Source organism: Cardiocondyla obscurior, linkage group LG03 (genome assembly GCF_019399895.1).
Source record: "Cardiocondyla obscurior isolate alpha-2009 linkage group LG03, Cobs3.1, whole genome shotgun sequence".
Lineage (NCBI taxonomy): Eukaryota > Metazoa > Arthropoda > Insecta > Hymenoptera > Formicidae > Cardiocondyla > Cardiocondyla obscurior.
In genome coordinates, this window is record NC_091866.1 from 11,211,245 (window position 1) to 11,231,706 (window position 20,462).

Below are 20,462 nucleotides of genomic sequence, written 5' to 3' on the forward strand. Positions count from 1 at the left end.
AATTTCTTTTTTTTTTTTCTTTATTATAATTAATCGTTGAATTTAATGCTATTTACAAATCGCGATGAGATCGTCGTTCGAAATAAATTCACGGTCTTATTACGTACGTCACTACGCTTACTCGAGGTTCTCGCTTATTTTTAGCAATAAAATCTCAATGAAAAACAAAAATACCCCGCTCTTGCGCGAAATATATTTATATGCGTTCTTTGCTTTTTCCGTGAAAGATTCGTGGCTCAATGAAACTTGGCTCTAAGTGGAACTGCATCAAAGACTTGTAACTGCAATTTATCATATACGCCGCAGGACAGATGATCATGCAAGGAAGAGACAAAGTAAAACCGTAAAGTTTCGTACAAGGAAAATCGATTTCATGTTAAAGAAGAAACTTATAAAGTGGTCACTGTCCACCTTCCATTTCTCAAATTTTCAAGGAACTCAACTTCGGTCTTCATTGAAACGAAGGTTGCACATATACCGGAATACTTATATATATCCTGGAAAAAAAAAAATAAAGGACAAGGCTGTCTAAACATGATCAACCAAAAGAGAGAAGAAGTTAAAAGAAAACAGGGTCGAGACAATGTTCTTTTTTTTTTTTGCTAAACTGAATAAATATAAGATTTTGGCACAAAGAAAATTGCAGAGTAGCATTTACGTGAAAAGATATTGTTAAAATAATGTTTTAAGAACTTTCGAAGTTTATACAATTATATTGTAGATGTAATAATTGTATATTACAGCTCGAATATATAAAAAATTATATAACTTTACACGTAACGTTTCTAGTATTATACATAATTCACTTCTGTTCATAATTCACGTGATTAACAATGAAACTCTTGCAGCTACTATTCGTACAACTACGTTGAATGTTTTACAGCGCAGTTTACATTCGTTGTAGTGGACAATAGTTTTCTACAGTGCACAGAAAATTCATTCGTGCAGGTATCGTTCGTGAAAGCTACGTCAGCACTTTCGACTCGGCTCACATTGCGAAAAGCATGGGAAACAAAACTGCCCTGTCAATTCTTTGTTCGATAAGAATTATGCTTAAAATATTGACTGGATGGAACTCTCTTTCAAGTTTAACGTTAAAGAGACGCCGAGAAAGGTCTTCTCCCACTGTCTAGAACAGAATGCTCCAAGGGGAAACATGAGGGGCATTATTGTATCCCAGTTTCCTCAACGGGCCAAGCCGGCGACCGTTATTACGGTTCCCCTTTACATCTGGCTGGAAATCCGGCCTAGCAACACCTTGACGGCGGGAAAACTTTATCAATGATCGTGCAGGCCTCCTGAAATATTCCCTTTTCGCGAGTATTTTACATCCGTAGTGGAACACGCCGGCATAGGTGTTTTCGCAGCGATCGATTAAAGATTAAATAAATAATTAACAATGATTCAACGTTGGTCGTCTAGCGTTACAAGTCTTTACACTATAATCTTGCTCGCGGCGTAAAAAAATTGCACGTTATCTATCCACTATATTCGTGTAACAGTAAAATTCCTACAGCTATTCGTGCAATTATTCGTGTAAATACATTGAATTTTTTACAATCCAATTTTGCATTTTGATATATATAGAAAATAATATGTTTTAGTTTACGTAGAAAGAAAATTATATTTCTTTCTTTATTTCTTTCTAATTAACAAGTGTCAGAAATAAAAAAAAAGGAAGCACTCGGTCTCTTGTCATGCTTTCAAGACACGCTGTTTGCATAACGCTTACGCTGATGGTAATCTTAAGTAAATATCAACTACGAGTAATTTTTTTCTAGATAAGTACGCACGTGAGAACAAACCAGCTCGATAACACCAGCGGATAAACCAGAATGCAGTGATCATCCCAGAAATTATTAATATTACCGTGTAATCGAGAAGCAATATCGTAATTGCTTTCTATAATAACCGAGTACAAACGTTGTTTCTCCGTTTTTTTTTTTACGTAGCTTAAAAGCCACGAGGTCTATTTTCACGTGCCCTCGCGCGCTGTGTTCGCTTTTTCTAGCAACATCTAAACCATTCTATCTACCTCACTAGACCCTGCCGCCTCGCTATAAGCGTTCGGGCACCTTCAACAGTGCCACGTGGTCGAATTTAATCACCATCGATCGCTTCCTCCTTCCGCAAAACAATAAAACAAGAAGTCACGATGACGTCAAAGTAACGTTTAGCTTGGAGCGTTAATATGATTTTTTAAATATGCAATTATAAATTGATAATATGATTTCTATACAAATTTATTATAAGTAAAAATTATAGATGTATAAAATACGATTGCAATAAATAAAATAAACTCTAATAATTATCTCGAAAGAATACAAGTTTTCAACGTCACCGTGACTTTTACATAATTTTTTTTTTTTTTATACAATTGTTTCTTAGCTTACTTGACACGCGACCATGCGTGTCGCACGATTTCGCCGCGTGTATTAATGCCAGTTAGTTTTACTTCTTAAGAGAAGAGATGTGATTCAACGTGAATTTTTTTGAGAATAAAAAGCGTTTGAGATAGGCGAACATACATCAGATATAATATTGGAATCAAAGTGTTAATATCAATCTTGCTAATATACTCGACTTTGTTTGCATGTAATATTAAAAATATATAATTTGCTATATTATAATACATAGGTACTACAAATGTGAAACTACTTTCGGAATTGTTTTGTCTATATAGTCATAGCTCGCAAATTGTTTAGTCTCCAACAATATATTACATAACTTGCACAATCACCCATTTTACTGAAATTTTATGCTTATGCCTGAAGTTTATTATCAATGCCATTATCTTTTCCATTATTGTTCATTCTTAATTTTTCTTAACTTTAAGTTAAATCGTTAAAATAGATAAAAGTGAGTTGCAGCAAGATAAGATAATTGTTATTAAACAAAAGAAAATTCATGAGCGAAACTAATAGCCAAAATCTATTAAATTATGTCTTACGCATCGCTTTAACGATCGTGACGATTACAAAGCGCTTTGTTCCGATGAATGTAAAAAAATAGTCGCAGAATTGTTGGACAAAGGCCTACCTTAGATGCCACAGTCGTCACGAAAAAAAAATATTTGACCGCATCAAGCTCGCAAAGGTTCTGACGCGTCGAAGCAGCGGTTCGGGGACCACTCGGAGAAATTTTCCGCTTGTAACATGACTAGGTAACGATTACAACGATCGTGATTATGAGTCATGCAGATCGAGGCGACGCCGGCCACGCCATAACGCTTCATCGATAGACAATCGCTCTATCGCTGGACGATCAAAGCGAGTCGCACGTGCCGAGCTTTGCAGGCATTGCTCCGTGCTGTCTAGTCCTTCCGCAACGTTCTTCATCACCGGAATCTATCCAACGACGTCGCGCGCGATCTCGTCATTTCTCCTAGCCACGCGGTTCCGCTGGTAGTTTCTAGAATCATCCGGAACCGTCTGCGATTGTTGTTCCCTCCGCTAACCCCTCGTCGTCCCGCTTCGTGAAGCTCCAGAGCGGGGGACCTCCGCTCAGCAGTCGCGATCGTCTTCCACCTACGATTAATCAATCAATAAGTAAAGGACTCAGGAGATTCACGAGAGAAGCGAAGAATCCGACGCGCGAAGGTCTGAAAAAAAAAGGCGAACGATCCAGTGCGATCGATACGTAATGCGGGCGACAATTAGTCAATTGATTACCACGGTGCGGTTGCTTAGCTGATCTCCGTGGTTTGGTCAGAACTCTTCGACCAATCGAGAAATCTACCGGGCGTCAGCCGGATGTCGCGATTGGCCGGCGCCTCCGAAGGAACGTTCGAGAAGCCGCCACCGCGTCGTTTGGCGTGCTTATAAATAGGGCCGCGCGACCACGGGCTCGTCACTAACGTTGCGAATCGTCAAGTGAGGAACTTTTCGTCTGTTCCGAATACAACATTTTTACGAGGCTTCATCGAGAAGGCACTTTCTCAGGATACTTTGAAAAAGTAAGTAGCTCTGGCGGTTAACGGAACGAATTTTATTGAATCGGGTATGGCTTGAGGTTAGATCCTCTCGTCCACGAGCAACCTTTGTGACGCGCGTGCTTACCTTACAGAACCTTTGGAGGGAAAAAAAATGGCGGCTAAGGCACCTGCAGTCGGCATCGATCTCGGCACGACCTACTCGTGCGTCGGCGTCTTCCAGCACGGCAAGGTTGAGATCATCGCTAATGATCAGGGCAACCGCACGACGCCCAGCTATGTGGCCTTCACGGAGACGGAACGTCTCATCGGGGACGCCGCCAAGAATCAAGTCGCCATGAATCCCAACAATACCATTTTCGGTAAGTCTTCCCATTAATTCCTCCTTCCTATTTTAATGCGCGCGGGCTTGACCTTATTTGTATTCGATGATATTTCTCAACTTTCTTTTCAACGAATATTTCTGGCGATATACTAAGTAGGTTAAAACGAGTGAATGCAATTTATTCGAACTCTTCGTTCATCGCTTCGAGTCTTTTTTTTTTTTGTACGAGTTTTAAGCGGCTCGAAATTAAATCGTGACTTGATGAATTGTTCAGGAATTAGCCTTAAAGCACATTATTCTGCAATATCAGTTCGATTATCGCTCGTCCATGTGCGCGCGCGCGTGATTGCTTGCGAGAGTGTAGGCTTATCTACACGCCCATACTAGATTTATGTAACCAAAGTTTTTAGAATATTTTATGAAACGATTCTATAAATTAATAAGTTGAATTTGAATAATTTCACAAAGGTAAAAGTTAATTTCTGTTAATTATTAAACGGGCATTGCTATTCACATTTTGATTAATTAATATTTATTGTTACTAAGAGAAATGAGTAAAAAATAAAATTATGGCGATGTGTACTTTATTAGAAATATATAGTCACGTTTTTTTCTTTGCTGTCTCGTAAGTTTTAATTTTGAAAGCGAACTTATTGTTTTCTGAAACGGTCACTTATTGCTACATTTTCATGAATTGCAGATGCCAAAAGGTTGATCGGACGTCGTTTCGAGGATCCGACCATTCAGGCCGACATGAAACACTGGCCCTTCACCGTGGTGAATGACAGCGGCAAGCCAAAAATTCAAGTACAATACAAAGGAGAGACGAAGACTTTCTTCCCCGAAGAAGTGAGTTCGATGGTCTTGGTTAAGATGAAAGAGACCGCGGAAGCATACCTAGGCAAGACTGTCACCAATGCTGTGATCACCGTGCCCGCTTACTTCAACGACTCGCAGCGTCAGGCAACCAAGGACGCTGGTACCATCTCGGGCCTGAATGTATTACGTATCATCAACGAGCCCACTGCCGCCGCGATCGCGTACGGCCTCGACAAGAAGGCCACCGGCGAGCGTAACGTCCTCATCTTCGATCTCGGTGGTGGCACTTTCGACGTGTCCATCCTGACCATCGAAGATGGTATTTTTGAAGTCAAATCCACAGCTGGGGACACTCACCTTGGTGGCGAGGACTTCGACAACCGCATGGTAAATCACTTCGTGCAGGAGTTCAAACGCAAGTACAAGAAGGACCTAACCTCGAACAAGCGCGCCCTCCGTCGTCTGCGCACGGCCTGTGAACGTGCAAAGCGTACTCTCTCATCCTCTACTCAAGCCAGTATCGAAATTGACTCGCTGTACGAGGGCGTCGATTTCTACACTTCCATTACTCGGGCTCGCTTCGAGGAACTCTGCGCCGACCTGTTCCGCGGCACTCTCGAACCCGTCGAGAAGTCGCTGCGCGACGCCAAGATGGACAAGGCACAGATCCATGACATCGTCTTGGTCGGTGGCTCTACTCGCATTCCCAAGATTCAAAAGCTCTTGCAAGACTTCTTCAACGGCAAGGAGCTCAACAAATCTATCAACCCCGATGAGGCTGTAGCATATGGTGCGGCTGTGCAGGCCGCTATCTTGCATGGTGATAAGTCCGAAGAAGTGCAAGATTTGCTTCTTCTTGACGTCACTCCACTTTCTCTGGGTATCGAAACTGCCGGTGGCGTTATGACCGCGCTCATTAAGAGAAACACCACCATCCCGACGAAGCAGACCCAGACCTTCACAACCTATGCCGACAATCAGCCCGGCGTGTTGATTCAAGTGTACGAGGGCGAGCGCGCCATGACCAAAGATAACAACTTGCTGGGGAAGTTCGAGCTTAGCGGCATTCCTCCAGCGCCACGTGGAGTTCCTCAGATCGAAGTTACATTCGACATCGACGCGAACGGTATCCTCAACGTTTCCGCCGTGGACAAGTCCACCGGCAAAGAGAACAAGATCACAATCACCAACGACAAGGGCCGACTCAGCAAGGAGGATATCGAGAGGATGGTGAACGAAGCAGAAAAGTACCGCAGCGAAGATGAAAAACAAAAGGAAACGATCGCGGCCAAGAACGGTCTCGAATCCTACTGCTTCAACATGAAGAGCACGGTTGAGGATGAAAAGCTGAAGGACAAGATCAGCGCGTCAGACAAGCAGACGATCCTGGATAAATGCAACGACATCATCAAGTGGCTCGACGCGAACCAGCTGGCCGACAAGGAGGAGTATGAACACAAACAGAAAGAACTTGAAGCTATCTGCAACCCCATCGTCACGAAGCTTTACCAGGGCGCCGGGGGTATGCCAGGCGGTATGCCAGGAGGCTTTCCGGGAGCTGGTGGCGCTGCTCCTGGCAGTGCACCCAGTGGTGGCGGTGCATCGGGACCCACTATCGAAGAAGTCGATTAAAGAGAATCTTCATCACCTGGCTTCATTTCGCCACTGCCCCTAAGAAATGTGCGCATTAATACGCGTTATTCGCCAATTGCGCAAAATAAAAAAAAATAAAAAAAGACAAATAAAAAAAATCCCTCCCTCCTTCAAAAAAAGAAAAAAAAAGAAAAACCAAACGCGAATAAACGAACATAGAACAATGGCTGCGTTTAACGGAAGTACTACATTGCAACTGAAATAAAAGTCGTGAATCTGATTGATGTATGCTTTTAATTCTGACTAAATCTAAAAGCATACATTAATTGGATCACGATTTTTACAACAGCTACAAAGCAGTATCTTGCTGATAAATGCAGCCATTAACTGCGGTTAGCGAGAAAAGCTGTTTTGCAATTATTATAAAAATTGCAAGTCCAATTAATGTATTCTTTCAGATTTATTTAGAATTAAAAGCGTACATTAATAAGATTTACGATTTTTGCAATAAGTTGAAAAGCAGCTTTTTTCACTAAACGCAATTTATCACACAACTACTGTTTTTGCTTTAATCATTCCTCGAGTACATATTCTTTAGCGTCATTTTTTGAACGAGTTTCTCTGTATTATTTTTTACTTTAAAACAAATACTCTTAATAACTTATTTATTTCACCGTTGTACTGTACTTATGGTTTGCTTTCAAGAAGATGTAACTGTTAATTTTCTATGTTCCAGACTTCGTAAATACAGAGCAATTGAATTGAAAGCTGTGTTTGTTCTTTATTCCCTATTATAACATAAAATAGTACGTTAAATCAAATTACAATATGTATAAATAATGTAGAGATAAAATAGCACTTCAATGAGTAAAAAAAAAATTACTTTTTATTTAACGATGCTAATAGACGATAGAGTTTAGAATTTCCTTTCGTTTTCGCTGTGCTTGGCTTTATCGAGTGTTTATTTAACGAATAAATACGAATAATCGTTTTTATTTTATCTGCATTTTTAGTGAAATAGATCAATGCTGAATAAACTAATACAACAGAAATATGAAAATAGAAAATGGATATTAATCAATAGTTGCATAAAATGAAGTAAATTTTATTCATGAGCAATATATATACGAACCCTGGCAAATACAATTTTAGTACGGAGAAATAAAAATCCAATACGTATGCCGTACGTATTTTAAATTTATTAAATAATGCTGGCAAGAACTGTAAATAAGATTAATTTTCTACGACTGACCCAATAAAATCCTACCAATCGGCATTACAACACAAGAAAAAATAAGAAAAATCTTGCGACAATACACACTAATTATATAGAATAATCGGATGTCATGCCAGTTTTGAATAGTACGGTTCCTTTTCCTTTCTTCTTCTTCTTCTTCTTACCAAACGTAGTACTGTCGTCTCTCACTTCTAAAAACAATGATTTTGGTGAACAAAAATCGATAATAAAATTATCCGCAACGCTAGATAATTTTTTTTATTTTAACATCTATAATCAGAGCAGGTTTACCTTCGGAAACATACGGTTTCTTCTCGTCTTCGTTAAAAGAGGTACTCGGTGTGCTGGAACACATGCTTGAACTAACAGATGGCCAAGCATTCGTAGATTTGTGTGATTTTACTGACAATATCTCTTCGTTAGACCACGCATTCGTCGTACTGGAGTGCGCTTTCGATGTTACGGTTGGCCACGCGTCGGCGGATTTGCTAGACTTCATCGGCATGGTTGATTTCTTTGCTATGTCAGCGAATGTTCGGGTGTTCTGTTCGCGCGAATAATCCGTTTCTTGTTTCGGAGTGATCTCTTCAAACGCAGTCACAGCTGGAATACTAGTAATGCTTGACAAAACTGATTCTGAAGGTGGCAGTGTATTCTCGCTGTCAGAACATAATATATAAAATTATAATTTCTGAGTATTATCGAATGTATAAAACTTATTTTGTATAAATTTTTGTGCAAAACTTAAAAGCAATAAAGTTTAGATAACGGTTTATGCTTACTTAGATAATTGTAGCTCTGACTGCAACTCAGGAAAATGTTGATAAGATTCAATATCAATGTTCGGCGTTGGGTATATGCCGATCTGTCTATTTTCTTCCTCTATTATTTTCTTCTCTCTTTTCCTTTCCTCGCGTTCTCTCTGTTCTCGATACTTTTGTCTCGAGTTTAATTGCTCTAATATTAAAAAAAATCAATAAATGTATATATGTACAATTAAATAAAAAAAAAATTAGCACGTCCGTAATATAAATCGTAAAATAAAAATATTATAAGAATTAAATAATTACCTTGAAAAGCGTGAAGAACTTCCTCCGAAACCAGTGGTGGTTTTAATTCGATTTCGGCTAATTCGAATGGACAAGTGAGTGGCAAGTGATAAAGATATCGTAATCTTCGTCTTAATTCTTCCGTGCAGATGCTTGCTTCCTTTTCGAGAAGCTTGCCTGATATTATATGGGGACAGTGCTCCAGACTGCCGTACTGCATTTCCAACATCTTCACATTCGCCGCGTGTAGATACATATGTTGTCCGTCTTCCGCTAAAAACGGTAATTAATACAATATTACTTTAATCTTTAAAATAATATTACATACGAAACACTTTAAATATTACATTTTTGACAATATAAGACATTAATTACCTTGATAAAAGTACGAAAATTTAGGATTTGAAGTAATCTGGCTGTCACTGTCCGTCGAAGACTGTTTTGCTAAAGATTTTTCATCGTCTTTGCAACACGTATCAACACTCTCATCATATTTCTGCGATGTTTTTTCGGCAGTTTCTCTTTCCGTTAATTCGGTATCTTTAGATTCTGCGACCTTATATACATATCTCATATTTTTCATTATTCTTAATAATTATATGATTGTATAATTATACAGAATGTCCCAAAATCATGTAGACAAACTTTAAGGATAGATAGAGCTTGTTAAAACAAAGAGAAAAATCCTATATATTTTAATTTTTTTTTTCGATAATGGTTGAGAATTTCATTAAATGATATAAGACTTTTCTCTTTGTTTTAACAAATTCTACCTATTTCTAAAATTTATCTACGTAAATTTGGGATACCCTGTATAATTAACAGTACCTTCCATAGTAATTTTTCTTTTCTCTTTGACAGTTCATTGAGTGCTTGCTTGATATCGGGAGCCATGTCTGGATTGTCGCAAAGCTCGATTTCTAGTTCTGAATACTCACACTCTATAATGTTCACGATCTGAAGACGAGTTTTATCCACATTATTACTGTTGTATCATAATAATTTTTATATACATATAAAAATAGACTTTTTATAAACGTACATCTTTCTCATTTGCGATAAGAAGTTTCGAATATATTTGACTGTCAGCATTCTCCGAAACAGACAAGAACATTGTCGGAGGATCAACTGCAGATTTTACCGGTATAGCAAACAAGGAATTCTTTTCGCGACGCATCAAACATAGACTAACTGTTTCACCCAAACTGAATGTTTTCCGCGTAATCTCGATTACGCTAAAAAAAAACATATATATAAAATTAAAACATCATAAAATTTTATCACTTTTATTACATATTTATTAAAATTACCCATGAGATTACCTCTTTAAATCATTTTTGTGAAGATATTCATCACAGATCGGACATTTATAATTGCCTGTTTCTTGACAGTAACGCAAATAACGGAGAATACAAGGCCAGCAGTAGACATGACCGCAACGAGTCATTTTGCCCGCAACTGGTGGGTGTAAACAAATAGGGCAAGAGATATTTTCTGAGTTGTGTAATATCTGTAAATTAATTAGATTTATATACATTTAATATTTTATATGAGCAAGAAAGTTCTACAAGAAATTTTATACATAAAACTGCTGGCTTGTAAATTACTTACAATTTGTTCAATTGATTTCCAATCAACAAGAATGTCAGGGTTAGTCAAGTGCAAAGAATAATCTCTGCTTGCAGTCACAACAAATTGACAGCTATTAAAAGCACATAAAATTATGTAATATTTCATGTAACATAATAATTATTATTATACATCAAGAAATTATTCTTTTCATTTTGGATTATTACCTGGCTTGTACAAATTGTTCCTTGTTATATTTGTGCCTCTGTACCGGCGGTAGCAATCTATTACTGTTAGAACTACACTTTCCTGCATCCCTATTTTTTGCATCTCGAATCATGCATCGCTCATAGTGAAAATTCAGTAAGTGATTACCACTCTTTTTGCTTCTTTGAACCAATACTGAGCCAAACTCAGGTAATTTCTCCTCCACTACCTGCAAATACAGAAATAATACAATAAATATAGAAAATAATAAAAAAATAAATGTAATCTATGAAATTAACCTTGGAATTCTTCTCTGCACCGCCATGATATTGTCCTTTAGGTCTCTGTCTCTTAGCAAGATCTTTTGTTTTCTGTACATTGTACTTTGTTGGTTGTACATCATTATTGGCGCCAGCAAGTTCTCTTCTGCGCAAAGTTCCCAGATGGAACTTAGTGACATCTGAAACAGACCATGCAGTGTAAGGAACCATATGCCTAGAACAAATAGCCATGGAACGTAATCTGTTAACCGGACCTTTTCGAGTGACCTTGACAAACGCACCTTTGTTCTTTCTCCCATCAGCAGCGTTCCCCTTCGCGGGGGACATCGTGAATCTTGACTTTATATCCATCTGCGTATCGCTTGAAATCAATTTGGTGACACGTCCCGGCGCAGCTGCGGTCTCCTCCGTCTCCTCTCCTCGGAGAAACAATATATTTTCGCGCACCCGTCATCTTCTTCAATAAGCCATGTTTCGACAGTGCCAAAGTAGGAAAATGTGCCTCGATCTCAAGACGGATGGCAGTCGATGAGGTGGCTGCACGAGGGATGACGCGAACAGCGATGAGCGGAACGCTCGTTCTTCAGGGAGCAGTCGGCCTCCCCTTTAGCCGCGGACGACGGTCGCAGGCCCTTAACCTTAACGACGGTCACGACTCCGTGGTCACGACCCAAATGGCGACCCTCACCCTACCTGTCCGCGGAAACGGAAGTTGCGTCGGTCAATATTCGAGCGACTTGACTGTTCGCTGTCATCGTTTAGATCCATCAAATTTATATAAAATTTAATTTTAATTTAATTTTAACTTTTATTAAAATTAAAAAGTCATTATTTTAAAAAATATTCTTTTATTGCTAAACGTTGAGCAATATCAGACGTGTTACTACCTCGATTTATCATTAGCGACGGTGGCGTCTCATGCTTTTAGAACGGATTTTCTCGGGTAAAAAAAATGTATTTCTAGTTCCGAGAAAATCTGCTACGAGGAGCTCTGGACCCGGCCATTTTCGCACTCCAAGTCCAGACTCCAGTGCTAGTGTCTCGTCAGCTGTCAAGTCGGAGATTTGAGGTTCGGTATAATTTGCAATTCGGATCTTTTGACAAATATATAAAGCGTTATATTGTAATAGACACAAGAAACTTTAGTTTTATAACATTATAAATTGAAATATAACATTTTTCAGATTAAAAATGGCTGAGGAGAGTAAAAAGATTTCTTTTGGTTTTGCAAAGTCAGTGAAAAAGCCAATTTTCGATAGATCTAAGCTAAACGAGGAAAAGAAAGTGGATTATATCGAATGTCTAGATGACAAAGCGATTAAAGTGATTGGGTAAGTCGAAAAAAGTTTACTGTAACGAAAGATCAATATGTATTTATGCTCAGCCTGGATCTAACCTTATCACAGGCCTTTGATGCTTCTTTATGTTTCAGTTGTAATATTTTTATTTTTATTTTAATATCTATCATTGCTCTGTAATGTAATTTACAATTTTTTATGAACAAAATTCTGATAATATAATTTTTTTTTTAGGAAAGAAAAGAAAAAGGAAGAGCCTTTAGTTATTCCACTATTGGAATGTAATACTTGGCATGATAGAATTGTAAGCAGGTTAGATGCCTCAAAGTCAAAAACGTCAAATAACGATATAAAACAGAATGTAAAAGTGAAGGAAGAAGTAAAAGATACATCAGAGTGTGATTTGACTTCAATTAATAAAGTCTTTCTTTCTGATGTACAAATTAAAACAGAATTATCTACTCTAACTTTGGATGAACAGGCAGCTAAAGAAATTGTAGAAGATCTTAATTCAAGAGAAAATGACAAACAAGAATTACGTGATATGACTTTGCCTTTAGTTAATGACCAGGATTTGAATGGTGCAGAAGAAGTAAGCTTTTTGATTTGTAATAAGAGTAAAAATTTTTTTAATTACACATTTTCATTGTATAAAAATATATATATTATTTTTATTGTTTTTGCCTGTATAGAGTACATTAGAAGATTATGAAAAGATACCAGTAAGTGTCTTTGGTTCAGCTATATTAAGAGGTATGGGTTGGAAACCTAGTGAAGGAATTGGAAAAAACCCAAAGTAAGAACATTATATTTTTTTTTTTTACGAAGCATGTAGATAATGAAATATTAATTTTTATATATAGATTTTAATTATTCTTTTATATTTGAATTTGTACAGGCTTGTATCACCTATTATATTAGAATCAAGGACATTGAGAATGGGACTTGGTGCAGATAAGGTAGCATTGCAAAAACAAGTTAACAAAACTCAAAAAGAAGACAAAGAACTGAAAATAGAAAAAGGAAGTTGTATAAAAATAATTGCTGGCAAGCAAGTCAACGCATATGGCCAAATTATAGGTTTCGACGATGCAGGAAGATTAATTGTAAAAATGGCGTTGAACGGAAACACCGTCTCTGTAAATGAGTGCATAGTTCAAGTGGTAACAAACAAGGAATATTCGAAAAATTCTAAAGTTTTAAGTTAGTAAATTAATCGAGTAGATATTTTTTAAGGGACTTTTAAATAATTATTTATCAAACTCATAAATGTTTAAATTAATAATGGATTATAATTTAGCGTCGTCAAATTTTAAAGCTCTGTTTCTCAGTCGAATATGTGGTTATTAATTCTTGATAAAAATTTATTTAAACGAAATGTATAACATATTTTGCCAATTTATCAAATATATAAATACATTAATATTTTTTAAAAGTCTCTGTTATAATGCTGTATTTTGTATATATAATTATTGCATTTTTAATCCATAGTTTTTGACGAAATTGATTTTAGATGTTGCTAAGTACGAAGAGCATAAAAAAAACGAGTATGCAAGCAACCAAAGATCTGTGTCATCAGAAAATATTAGCAATAACGACAGCACTGATTCAGATGTGCCACATAGAAAAAGAAAGCTCAAAGAAAACGATCACGTAAGCAGATCAAAGAAATCAAGTAAAAAGTCAAAAAGCCAACGAAGGGATTCATCTGATAGTAAAAGTGACAGTGATGCTGACAATAAAAAAAGAAATAAAAGTCGAAAGCGTTCCAGTAGTAGTGATAGAAAAGCAAAAAAGTCTAAGAAACACAAAGGAAAAGATAAAGAACGGGAGCGACGAAAGGATAAAGGGGATAAAGTATTAAGGCACTCTGAGTCCTTTGATAGAAAAAAATCCAAAAAGCATAGAAGATCTCGGTCCTCCAGTAGACGATAATGTAAATAAACCTGTAATACATATAAATTGCATTTTACCTTTTGCATACATCACTCTACTATTTCATGTATACATTCTTTTTTTAATAAAACTTATTTTTTATATAATCTGATAACATATTTTATTAACATATTTCATCTGTACAATACATGTACGTATAAGAGTATTCCAACCATAAAAAGTATTCGCATGAGATTTAAAGTTCTTCAAAAATAGTTAATCATATAAAATTCCCATTTAAGTGCAATGACGACACATGCGAGATTACTTTAAAATAGTTAAAAAATACAATAATGGCGCTATCATTATTGTAATTTGCTTTTTCTAATTTTCCTTCTTCCAAATGGTTTCATAAAGATCTGTACGACGTTGACTGAACGTTGGAATTTGCGCCCTGACTTCCTCCACGATTTTCAGATCTGTAATAATTCATCGATTTGATATGTAAGATGTAATTATTTCTTGTGTTACATAAGCATCACAGCATTAATTACCGATATCGGAAATCACCATATCCTCGACGGCATCCAGCTCCTCAAGTATTTCTCCCCAAGGATTAGTTAATTGAGTATGACCCCAAGCAACGTATCCAGGTGGTGAACCACGAGCAGGCGATACGCAAGCAACGTATAATTGATTGTCGTTTGCTCTGGCACGCTGCAACAGCGTCCAATGTAGCGGTCCAGTGGTCATATTGAATGCTGCCGGATATATCAATATTTGACAACCTGAAATCACGGAAAGAAATTCAAAAATATGACTCGGAGAGATAAAAGTTAATCTCTTGATTGACGATTTGCATACACGTAATATATGTAACGTAATATGTATAGCTGCTAAAGATTTTCAGATGCAAATGCAGCTACATTCGTAAAAGTACAATTTGCAAAAGCACTTACATTATTATGCATTTACAATAATTTCGTTAATTATTACATTATCACAAACGTATAATTTCATATATATGTATATTATACTGTGCATATATGTACTTGTTGGAAAATGACCTTTGTTCCGATAGAGTCGTGCCATTTCCTCAAATCTGATATCGTAGCAAATGCCAATACCAATTTTACAACCGTTTACTTCGAAGGTTGTAAGAGAATTACCAGCGGTCAGAACATCACTCTCGCGAAAAGTGATTTTTCCTTTAATGTCGATGTCGAACAAATGCATCTGAAAAGAATCAAGTGCTCAAAAGGCACTTTTGTCTTATGTACAATGACGAGATATCTCGGTTTATATCTGTCTCTTAATTTATCTTACATATACTTCTCATCTTCAAATTAAATATTTAAAATGCGTAAGGAAAGAAATATTATTAATTAAAATTATATTTTAATATCAAGAATGTAATATAAAATTGTAAACTTTTTTAGAAAACGATAACGCCTGTTATAAATATGTACAAATTGTATATCGGTACGGCCATCCCAAATAATTGCCGTGCTTTCTTACAAAGTTTATACGCTGATTATTACCTTTCTATGCTTGGCTGCAAGTTTGCCATCCGGTCCCCAAACGGTACAAGTGTTGTACAGCTTTCCGTTGCTTTTTTCCGGTATCGTACCGCCAATCACATAGACATTGTTCCTTTTCGCCGCCTCGGACAACGCAGTGCTCGTCTCGCCATCCGGGATGCTCTCGGAATATTTCTCAAAGTGAGCTGTATAGTTGACGACACGTTACATTAAAATAATATTATAGCAATATTACAATGTTACAGCAGTATTAAAATATTGAAAAAAATTATCTTGCGACTACGACAAAGATTATAGTGTGCGAAAAATAGCTGGCGTAGGGTGAACAATTACCCAGCATTGTAATATCGCGTACATTTCACGCTTAATGTAAATGACAAAGGCAAAATTAAAATTTATAATTTATATCGCTGCAAATTCCAGCAAATACAAGAGTTAACGACAAAATTATGTCGCAACAGCCAGACATTTTCTTGCATAAAAAATTAAAAATGAAAATCTCGAACGAATGCAACGTAATAATAATTTAATTTTAAATTATAAATAGCTTCTCTGATAATTTCCAACAAGATTTTCAGAGCGACATGTATTCGCTGTTGCGGTATATATTTTAAAGCATTTGACGTAGCAAATAATCTTCGAGAATAAATGCTTCTCCTACTTACATGTTCCGTACGGCGAGTTGAAGCACTCGGGCAGCGCGACGACATCGGCTCGTTCTTGTTTCGCACGCTCGATGAAAGAAACGGCTCGTGCGACGTTCGCTGCTTTGTCCTCGCCGACCATCAGCTGTATCAGTGCCAGGCGCAAAGCTGAAAACACGAATATGTTAGAATTACGCTAGCGATGTGCTGGCTTCAGTCGCACGATGCTCTTTCCATCACACATGTCTCTTTAATTAATTAAAATATATATTACAAATTAAACAATCGGATTATGCGACTTAGGATCGATTTCTTTACTTCTAGACATGCTTATCTTTCAGATAAATTATATGTCGATCGTCGTTTATACTTAAAGTTAAACAAAGTATGGATATTTTATCTGAAAGATAGTTATCGAGAAGTACGAAGAAATCGGGCATTAACTGTTTAAAACGTGACTCCGTATTTTTATCGCAGCCTTTGCGAGCCAAACCAATTCACTCAAGAATTATTCGATTACTAGGGCAGAACGTATCGCTTCGTATACTTTGTTTCTTTTTACGCTGGATGATAAAAAAAGATAAATGTACATACTAGACATTGTTCTTCCTACGTACTGCGCGACGCCCACTCGTTGCACCCGCAACATAACAAGTTAAGTTACTACTGGCTTCTTTTTCTCATTCTCTTTGTAGCTCCCGATCCCCACACGGGAATGATAAGGCCGATACGGCCGAGCTTGATAACTTGATTTACTCTGTTCACAGCCAGTGGTCGCAAATTTTAGACGGGCAACATACGCACTCTAGGCAGAATGCCGTGTCCGTGTGTGCCCGTAGCGCCTGCCTCGGACGCAGAGAGTCGAACTCGGAATCGCGGCTTCCACGCGTAAAGATATAGAGACTCGTCCGTGTGAAGCCAGCGTTTCGGCTGCCGTCGGATAGAAAAAAAGGCCAGAACTATACACTGTCCTACTCTTTCGCGGCGTCGCCGGCAGTTATCTAAGATTCGCTTCACACTAACATCGCCGAGTTATAAGATGAGAGCAGAAATATAAACTTGACAGTAAAATAAAAAGATTTTGTAATGATTTTATAATTAAATACGCGTAATTGCGGAGCGATTAACGACGCGTCCGCACCCACGAGGCTCCGCAATTAGACTGACCGTCAGAGATTTCGGCTCGTAGAAAGAAAGATTTCGATCGTCGATGACGCCTATCACGCGACGCAACTCACGTCGGACGCTCCGTGCGCTTTGCCGGACATAACCTTGTCTTCCCGAAACACTTTTTCGAGGCACGAAAGAACCACAAAGCGACAAGTGGAATGGCACACGAGTGCTTAAAATGATTGTTCGTTCCCGAGTCGTCGACGTCGACACTTATTCGCATACGAGACTTTCAATCAGCGGTCGAAAATACGCGTAATTGCGGAGCGATTAACAACACACCCGCACGCTGAGGCTCCGCGGCTAAACTGACCATTAGAGATTTCGGCGCGTAGAGAGAAAGATTTTGATCGCGAACAAGTATAAATTTATTTAAGATTTTTGCCGATATGTGCATCGGTGAAACGCGCTTTAATGCGCGTAGCTATTATGAGATAACTCAATCTCACGTTTCTAGATTAAAACGAACGCTATCGATCGGATCGTTTATTGTTAATGAGCGGATTAAATTTCTACATATAATTTAATTAGCAGGGTTCGTTTTACACCGCGTATCTGAAAATCACTCGCGCGTGCTGGTCACTAAAGCTCTATTTGACTTTACGATATCGCGGATGAGAAGCGACATGTCTAATTTTTATTCACAATAATCGTCGAAATAATTGAGTGGCTTTTTTGCACGTTATCACTCTCGCTTTCTACGGATTAACTTATTGTAAAACTGCGAACTCTCTTTTTCTTATACCGACAAATGTCTAAATAATTGCCTTTACGAGTATGCTTCGCGGGAAAAAATTGTCCATAGCCGGTTAAATTATTTTCTTTTTTGAATATTAAAACAAACCATGCGCACGCTTTGCATCCGCTATTTTTCAAAAAGTTTGTTGTCAGCGGAATGAACGGCGCCAAAAAAGTGCGCATAACGGTAAAAATAAACGGGTCGCAATACAAAATTTTTCACACGCATTGGACACTCGCGGTATCATCCCCATGCCGACCAATTACAACCCTTCTCTTATCACCTGATAGGTGGGAACGTTTTTTCCCTAGTGCGCCAATTAATTACCCCCTCAACATAAGTACCGTTATCACGACCGCGCTACCCTCATTTCGCGCCTAAATGTAGTCGGGAACGGATGTGTAAAGGGGGGATAACTGTTCTCTACCGGAGTTCAAGTTTAAGTTCACGGTCACTTCGATGAGTCAGCGCCTTGAGGAGTAATAATTAAATAAAAGTTTCATCGACGATACATCAAGATACATCAAGATACATCAAGATACATCAAGATACATCATATTTCTTTTGTCAAGATCGAGGATTTAACGGAAGCGTCGTGGACTATCCTGCGAGCGATCTAATGCGCGGTGAATATTATGTGAGCGAGTGTGAGTGTGAGCGTACAGTTTTGCGTTTTTGTATATTATACGGGGTGTTGTGTTTAAGTTATTATAAAACAAGGTCGCTTTTCTCGTGATCGGAATATTGTTTCGCGCTCTCGGGTTATAATTCGCGTTTTCAATTTATTTTTTAATTGATCGTTGTACAGCCCGGAGTATTCGTCGGTCCCTCGCGGAGTGTCGTTTTCTGTTTCGTTAGCCGTGACTGATAGTGCGTGCGCTACTGCACGCAATTCGGGAAATTGGCATCTGCTGCTTGAGATTCGCGTTACGCCGGATTGTGTGACGCGTATTTTAGTAGTTTTATAAGTCCTATTCGAACAATTTTTCCTTGTTTTATAATAATTTAAACTAAGTATGAGTGATATTGTAATAAAATGCGCGGTGAATATGAGTCATAGTGTTATGAAGTGCGCGGTGAATATTATGTGAGCGAGTGTGAGTGTGAGCGTACAGTTTTGCGTTTTTGTATATTATACGGTGTGTTGTGTTTAAGTTATTATAAAACAAGGTCGCTTTTCTCGTGATCGGAATATTGTTTCGCGCTCTCGGGTTATAATTCGCGTTTTCAATTTATTTTTTAATTGATCGTTGTACAGCCCGGAGTATTCGTCGGTCCCTCGCGGAGTGTCGTTTTCTGTTTCGTTAGCCGTGACTGATAGTGCGTGCGCTACTGCACGCAATTCGGGAAATTGGCATCTGCTGCTTGAGATTCGCGTTACGTCGGATTGTGCGACGCGTATTTTAGTAGTTTTAAAGTCCTATTCGAACAATTTTTCCTTGTTTTATAATAATTTAAACTAGGTATGAGTGATGTGTAGAATGCATCAAAAATTTTTAACCACACCGGTTGTACTTGCAGAAAATATGAAAAGTATATACAACCGACAGTCCGCAGTCTGTTTAAGTGGGACGGAAAATTTTAGCTGCATTGTACATTAAAAATTTATATTACATTATATCTTGAAAATGTCGTACAATACACAATTCGGTGACTCGGATTTCGTACTATTTAAAATTATTTAAGACTCCGCGATGTTACCGAGAAGTGGATCTGCGATATGTGCCGGCGACGCCACGAAAGAACAGGACAGACAGTGTATAGGTCTGGCCTGTTCTTCTATCCGACGGCAGCCGAAACGCTGGCTTCACACGGACGAGCCTCTGTATCTGTCGCGAGGAAGCCGCGATTCCGAGTTGGGCTCTCTGCGTCCGAGGCATTAGCAGGCGCTACGGGCACACACGGACACGGCATTGTGCCTAGTGCGCGTATGTGCCCGTCTAAAATCTGCGACCACTGTTCACAGCACAGAATCAACAACGCGATAGCGGTAGCGTTCTCTGTGAACGGTAGATAGCGTTAGCCGGCATGCATGTACAGCACCGACACCTCTATGAAGTAAGCAGGACTACTACGGATTTTTTAATTTCCTCTATTACAAATCCATTCGCAATGCAACCGGTCCAAGATCGGCTCTCTTTGTGCTGGAGTATCTCCTGGATATCTCCTCCGATATACAGCTTG

The 20,462-nt window shown here is 38.2% G+C and overlaps 4 protein-coding genes across 9 annotated transcripts; 2 read left to right on the forward strand and 2 right to left on the reverse strand.

The window, feature by feature from the left end:
* Positions 1 to 3,821: 3,821 nt before the first annotated feature.
* Positions 3,822 to 7,435, forward strand: Hsc70-4 (heat shock protein cognate 4). Its single transcript, XM_070675005.1, has 3 exons — positions 3,822 to 3,955; positions 4,066 to 4,293; positions 4,957 to 7,435. Exons 2-3 carry the CDS (start codon positions 4,086 to 4,088, stop codon positions 6,705 to 6,707), a joined length of 1,959 nt encoding a protein of 652 aa, XP_070531106.1. The 5' UTR covers positions 3,822 to 3,955; positions 4,066 to 4,085; the 3' UTR covers positions 6,708 to 7,435.
* A 317-nt stretch (positions 7,436 to 7,752) lies between these two features.
* LOC139113687 (E3 ubiquitin-protein ligase RNF10) lies at positions 7,753 to 11,701 on the reverse strand. Of its 2 annotated transcripts, none has more exons than XM_070675004.1 (12): positions 11,293 to 11,701; positions 11,030 to 11,190; positions 10,751 to 10,959; positions 10,566 to 10,656; positions 10,277 to 10,464; positions 9,997 to 10,189; positions 9,783 to 9,911; positions 9,330 to 9,510; positions 8,976 to 9,227; positions 8,688 to 8,862; positions 8,197 to 8,564; positions 7,753 to 8,096 (listed from the first exon to the last, which is right to left on the reverse strand). In XM_070675004.1, exons 1-12 carry the CDS (start codon positions 11,360 to 11,362, stop codon positions 7,993 to 7,995), a joined length of 2,121 nt encoding a protein of 706 aa, XP_070531105.1. In that variant the 5' UTR covers positions 11,363 to 11,701; the 3' UTR covers positions 7,753 to 7,992. The 2 variants fall into 2 exon arrangements, with proteins under 2 accessions (XP_070531105.1, XP_070531103.1); XM_070675002.1 differs by having other exon boundaries at positions 11,266 to 11,701.
* A 247-nt stretch (positions 11,702 to 11,948) lies between these two features.
* LOC139113693 (G-patch domain and KOW motifs-containing protein-like) lies at positions 11,949 to 14,351 on the forward strand. Of its 2 annotated transcripts, none has more exons than XM_070675014.1 (6): positions 11,949 to 12,080; positions 12,196 to 12,342; positions 12,544 to 12,901; positions 13,002 to 13,105; positions 13,208 to 13,512; positions 13,823 to 14,351. In XM_070675014.1, exons 2-6 carry the CDS (start codon positions 12,203 to 12,205, stop codon positions 14,242 to 14,244), a joined length of 1,329 nt encoding a protein of 442 aa, XP_070531115.1. In that variant the 5' UTR covers positions 11,949 to 12,080; positions 12,196 to 12,202; the 3' UTR covers positions 14,245 to 14,351. The 2 variants fall into 2 exon arrangements, with proteins under 2 accessions (XP_070531115.1, XP_070531117.1); XM_070675016.1 differs by having other exon boundaries at positions 13,801 to 14,056.
* On the reverse strand, positions 14,337 to 20,343 carry LOC139113703 (omega-amidase NIT2-like). 4 transcript variants are annotated; one of them, XM_070675032.1, is made up of 7 exons: positions 20,233 to 20,343; positions 16,964 to 17,124; positions 16,391 to 16,537; positions 15,726 to 15,910; positions 15,237 to 15,420; positions 14,739 to 14,972; positions 14,337 to 14,663 (listed from the first exon to the last, which is right to left on the reverse strand). In XM_070675032.1, the coding sequence occupies exons 2-7, from the start codon at positions 17,016 to 17,018 to the stop codon at positions 14,569 to 14,571; spliced, it is 900 nt and encodes a 299-aa protein (XP_070531133.1). In that variant the 5' UTR covers positions 17,019 to 17,124; positions 20,233 to 20,343; the 3' UTR covers positions 14,337 to 14,568. The 4 variants fall into 4 exon arrangements, with proteins under 4 accessions (XP_070531133.1, XP_070531135.1, XP_070531132.1 ...); XM_070675034.1 differs by lacking the exon at positions 20,233 to 20,343 and having other exon boundaries at positions 16,987 to 18,054; XM_070675031.1 differs by lacking the exon at positions 20,233 to 20,343 and having other exon boundaries at positions 16,964 to 18,054.
* Positions 20,344 to 20,462: the final 119 nt, after the last annotated feature.

Coding starts and splice junctions, on each gene's coding strand:
- LOC139113703 (XM_070675032.1), bottom strand. CDS start 17,018: ATGTTGCGGGTGCAACGAGTGGGCGTCGCGCAGTACGTAGGAAGAACA. Junction 15,421..15,725: donor TTGCAGCCAAGCATAGAAAG/GTAATAATCAGC, acceptor GATTCTTTTCAG/ATGCATTTGTTCGACATCGA. Junction 14,664..14,738: donor TATGGTGATTTCCGATATCG/GTAATTAATGCT, acceptor GAATTATTACAG/ATCTGAAAATCGTGGAGGAA.
- LOC139113693 (XM_070675014.1), top strand. CDS start 12,203: ATGGCTGAGGAGAGTAAAAAGATTTCTTTTGGTTTTGCAAAGTCAGTG. Junction 13,106..13,207: donor GGAATTGGAAAAAACCCAAA/GTAAGAACATTA, acceptor GAATTTGTACAG/GCTTGTATCACCTATTATAT. Junction 13,513..13,822: donor GAAAAATTCTAAAGTTTTAA/GTTAGTAAATTA, acceptor AATTGATTTTAG/ATGTTGCTAAGTACGAAGAG.
- Hsc70-4 (XM_070675005.1), top strand. CDS start 4,086: ATGGCGGCTAAGGCACCTGCAGTCGGCATCGATCTCGGCACGACCTAC. Junction 4,294..4,956: donor TCCCAACAATACCATTTTCG/GTAAGTCTTCCC, acceptor CATGAATTGCAG/ATGCCAAAAGGTTGATCGGA.
- LOC139113687 (XM_070675002.1), bottom strand. CDS start 11,362: ATGGATATAAAGTCAAGATTCACGATGTCCCCCGCGAAGGGGAACGCT. Junction 10,465..10,565: donor GGAAATCAATTGAACAAATT/GTAAGTAATTTA, acceptor ATTAATTTACAG/ATATTACACAACTCAGAAAA. Junction 10,190..10,276: donor CACAAAAATGATTTAAAGAG/GTAATCTCATGG, acceptor GTTTTTTTTTAG/CGTAATCGAGATTACGCGGA.